General features: G+C 50.7%; 1 protein-coding gene across 1 annotated transcript in view; it reads left to right on the top strand.

Moving 5' to 3' along the window:
• The first annotated feature begins 619 nt into the window (after window positions 1-619).
• ASB16 (ankyrin repeat and SOCS box containing 16) overlaps window positions 620-2,835 on the top strand; it is a 14,509-nt gene continuing 12,293 nt past the window's right edge. The window contains 1 exon segment of the mRNA XM_028498120.2: window positions 620-872. Within this exon segment, the coding sequence (XP_028353921.1) occupies window positions 620-872 (253 nt within the window).

The following is a 2,835-nucleotide window of genomic DNA, read 5'->3' as shown; positions in this document are numbered from 1 at the left end:
CGCGTTGCGGAGCACAGGCTCCGGACGCGCAGGCTCAGCGGCCATGGCTCACGGGCCCAGCCGCTCCGCGGCATGTGGGATCTTCCCGGACCGGGGCGCGAACCCGGTTCCCCTGCATCGGCAGGCGGACGCGCAACCGCTGCGCCACCAGGGAAGCCCATTGCTGTTAGTTTAGTGCCATCACTAATTTAGTTCGCAGCGTGTTTGGTTTACCCCGAGGTGGTTAATAATGCATATTAGCCTCAACAGTGTTCTGACCTATGAAACACCTGTGAAACACGTGCTCCCTAAAATCTGGTTTTTGTTGTTTGGTTTTGTTTGTTTTCTCCAGGGGAAAGTGAAGTAAGCAGGACCCAGGTGCCTTCCTTTGCTGGAGTGGGTGTGGCTGGCTGAGAAATGTGGTCTTCATGTTTGGAGACAGGAAGAAAATACTAATTACACCTTTTTTTTTTTTTTACTAATTAGGACTTCTATTTCTGTTTTCTTTGGGGGTCATACTCCTTAATTTTCTGTGCTTCACAGTGTACACATTAGTGGGTTTTCCAAACTTTTTGTGCTATCAAAATGTTAGGAGACCACTGACAAGTGATTCAGAACAAGGCCTTGGGGTCCCTATCTGATGGGGGAGTCAGGTGAGACGGAATGGGAGGACCGGCGGCGGGCTGCAGCCCAGCAGTGCCAGAGCCAAAGGTGCCCCCCAAGTTCCCGGGCCCAACTCACTAGGCCGCGCTGCTCCTGCCGGGACCCAGCTGTGCACAATGCCCTGTTCTCCGGTGACCTGCAGCAGATCCAAGCCCTGTTCCAAGATGAAGATGCTGCCAACATGATTGTGGAGACTGTGAGCAACCAGCTGGCCTGGTCAGCTGAACAGGGTAGGGAGCACCCGGTGGGGGCAGAAGAGGAGGGAGAGGGAGGAGGGGAAGGTGGGGAGGGAGCCTGGGCCCTATCGCCCCCCTCCAGATCATAGACTAGACCATCCCTTCCCACTGCCGATTCTAGCTCCCTCCTAAACAGAGATGAGGCATACTTAGTGGTTTGTATGTCTTTTCAGAATTAAAGTTATAGTAACATGTTATATGACTTCCACAGGAACACAGTTGTATTCGAATGCAATTGTTTCTCTGGATTTATATCCACGCGTGAATATTTTTTCTTTCATAGAATGAAATTATACTCCAGATGCTATTTATAGCCTGTTTTTTTCATGTAACATCTTTCTATGTCAATAACCGTAAGTCCACGTAATTTTTTTTTTTTTTTTTGGCCATGCCGCGCGGCTTGCGGGATCTTAGTTCCCCAACCAGGGACTGAACCTGGGCCCTTGGCACTGGACGCTCAGAGTCCTGACCACTGAACCGCCAGGGAATTCCCCACGTAATCATTTAAATAGGTGCGTAAATTCTATTGTATGGGTGTGCCATGATTTATATAACTAGCCCCCAAATAGATTGGTTAGATTAGGCTTCTTTTTTGTTTTATTTATTTATTATTTATCTATTTAGGCTGCACCGGGTCTTAGTTTCAGCATGCGGACTTCTTAGCTGAGGCATCCGAACTCTTAGTTGCGGCATGCATGCAGGATCTAGTTCCCCATCGAGGGATCGAACCCAGGCCCCCTGCATTGGGAGCGTGGAGTCTTACCCCCTGGACCACCAGGGAAGTCCCTAGGTTTCTTTTTTTAAAAAAACTATTTTAAATAACAGTATGACCAGCATCTTTGTATACTTGTTGGGTGATCTTTCTTAGGATCTATTCTGACCAGAACGTTTGTCCATGTAAACCAAATGATTGCCCTGTTCTTAGGCAGGAGAAAAGAAACCAGCCCCGCAAAAAAAAAAAAAAGATTGACAGGAGATTGCCTCAAACCCCACCTGTGGATATGGGGGTTCAAAATCCTTGGAGAGCTTATGCTCTCACGGTCACCACCAGGCCAAATTCCTTCAACTGTTAGAGATGTGACCCCACCCAGGGCACCCTGGTCTCCTCTTCCAGCGTGTCCACCATCTCCATCTCCCAAATGGAACTTGGCCTTAATTTCAATCCTAATAAAAAACAAAACATGGGGCTTCCCTGGTGGCGCAGTGGTTGAGAGTCCGCCTGATGATGCAGGGGATGCGGGTTCGTGCCCCGCTCCGGGAGGATCCCACATGCCGCGGAGCGGCTGGGCCCGTGAGCCACGGCCGCTGAGCCTGCGCGTCCGGAGCCTGTGCTCCGCAGCGGGAGAGGCCCCAGCAGTGAGAGGCCCGCGTAACACAAAAAAACCCAAAAACATTCTTTACCCAAGATTTAGGAAACCCGGGGATTTACTTAGCTACAATGCAAACAACTGACAGCAGGATATTAGCCATCTGTGTCCTTCGAACAAGACCTTGGCTCTTTCTACAATTCAGATTCAACACCAGTCCCATGATCGACCCCTCTTCCCACTCTTCTTTTCGCTACCTCCATCTCTTATCCTCCCTCTCTGCCCTTCCCCCCATTTCCATGCCACCCTCCCCACCCCAGGAGCATCCTAGGACTTCTTCAGCTCTGCTCTGGCCACTCCCTGAGTCAGTTCCAGGCCCTCCTGTGTGTAACTCCCTCCCCTCCCCAACACCAGAGCGCCCAGGTTAACAAAAAGAGAAAAGGACTCCACCAGCAGCTCAAAGACCCAGAGGTTTCCCGAACAGGATTCACCCTCCTTAGCTGCCCCGTGGTTTTAAAGAGCAATTAAGGGAATTCCCTGGCAGTCCAGTGGCTAGGACTCGGCGCTCTCACTTCCAGGGCCAGCGTTCGATCCCTGGTCGAGGAGCTAAGATCCCACAAGCCTCTCGGTGTGGCCAAAAAAAAAAAAAA

The sequence above is a fragment of the Physeter macrocephalus genome, chromosome 14, assembly GCF_002837175.3.
Source record: "Physeter macrocephalus isolate SW-GA chromosome 14, ASM283717v5, whole genome shotgun sequence".
Taxonomy (NCBI): Eukaryota; Metazoa; Chordata; class Mammalia; order Artiodactyla; family Physeteridae; genus Physeter; species Physeter macrocephalus.
Note: the sequence above shows the minus strand (reverse complement) of the source record. Positions and strands in the feature narration are given on the sequence as shown.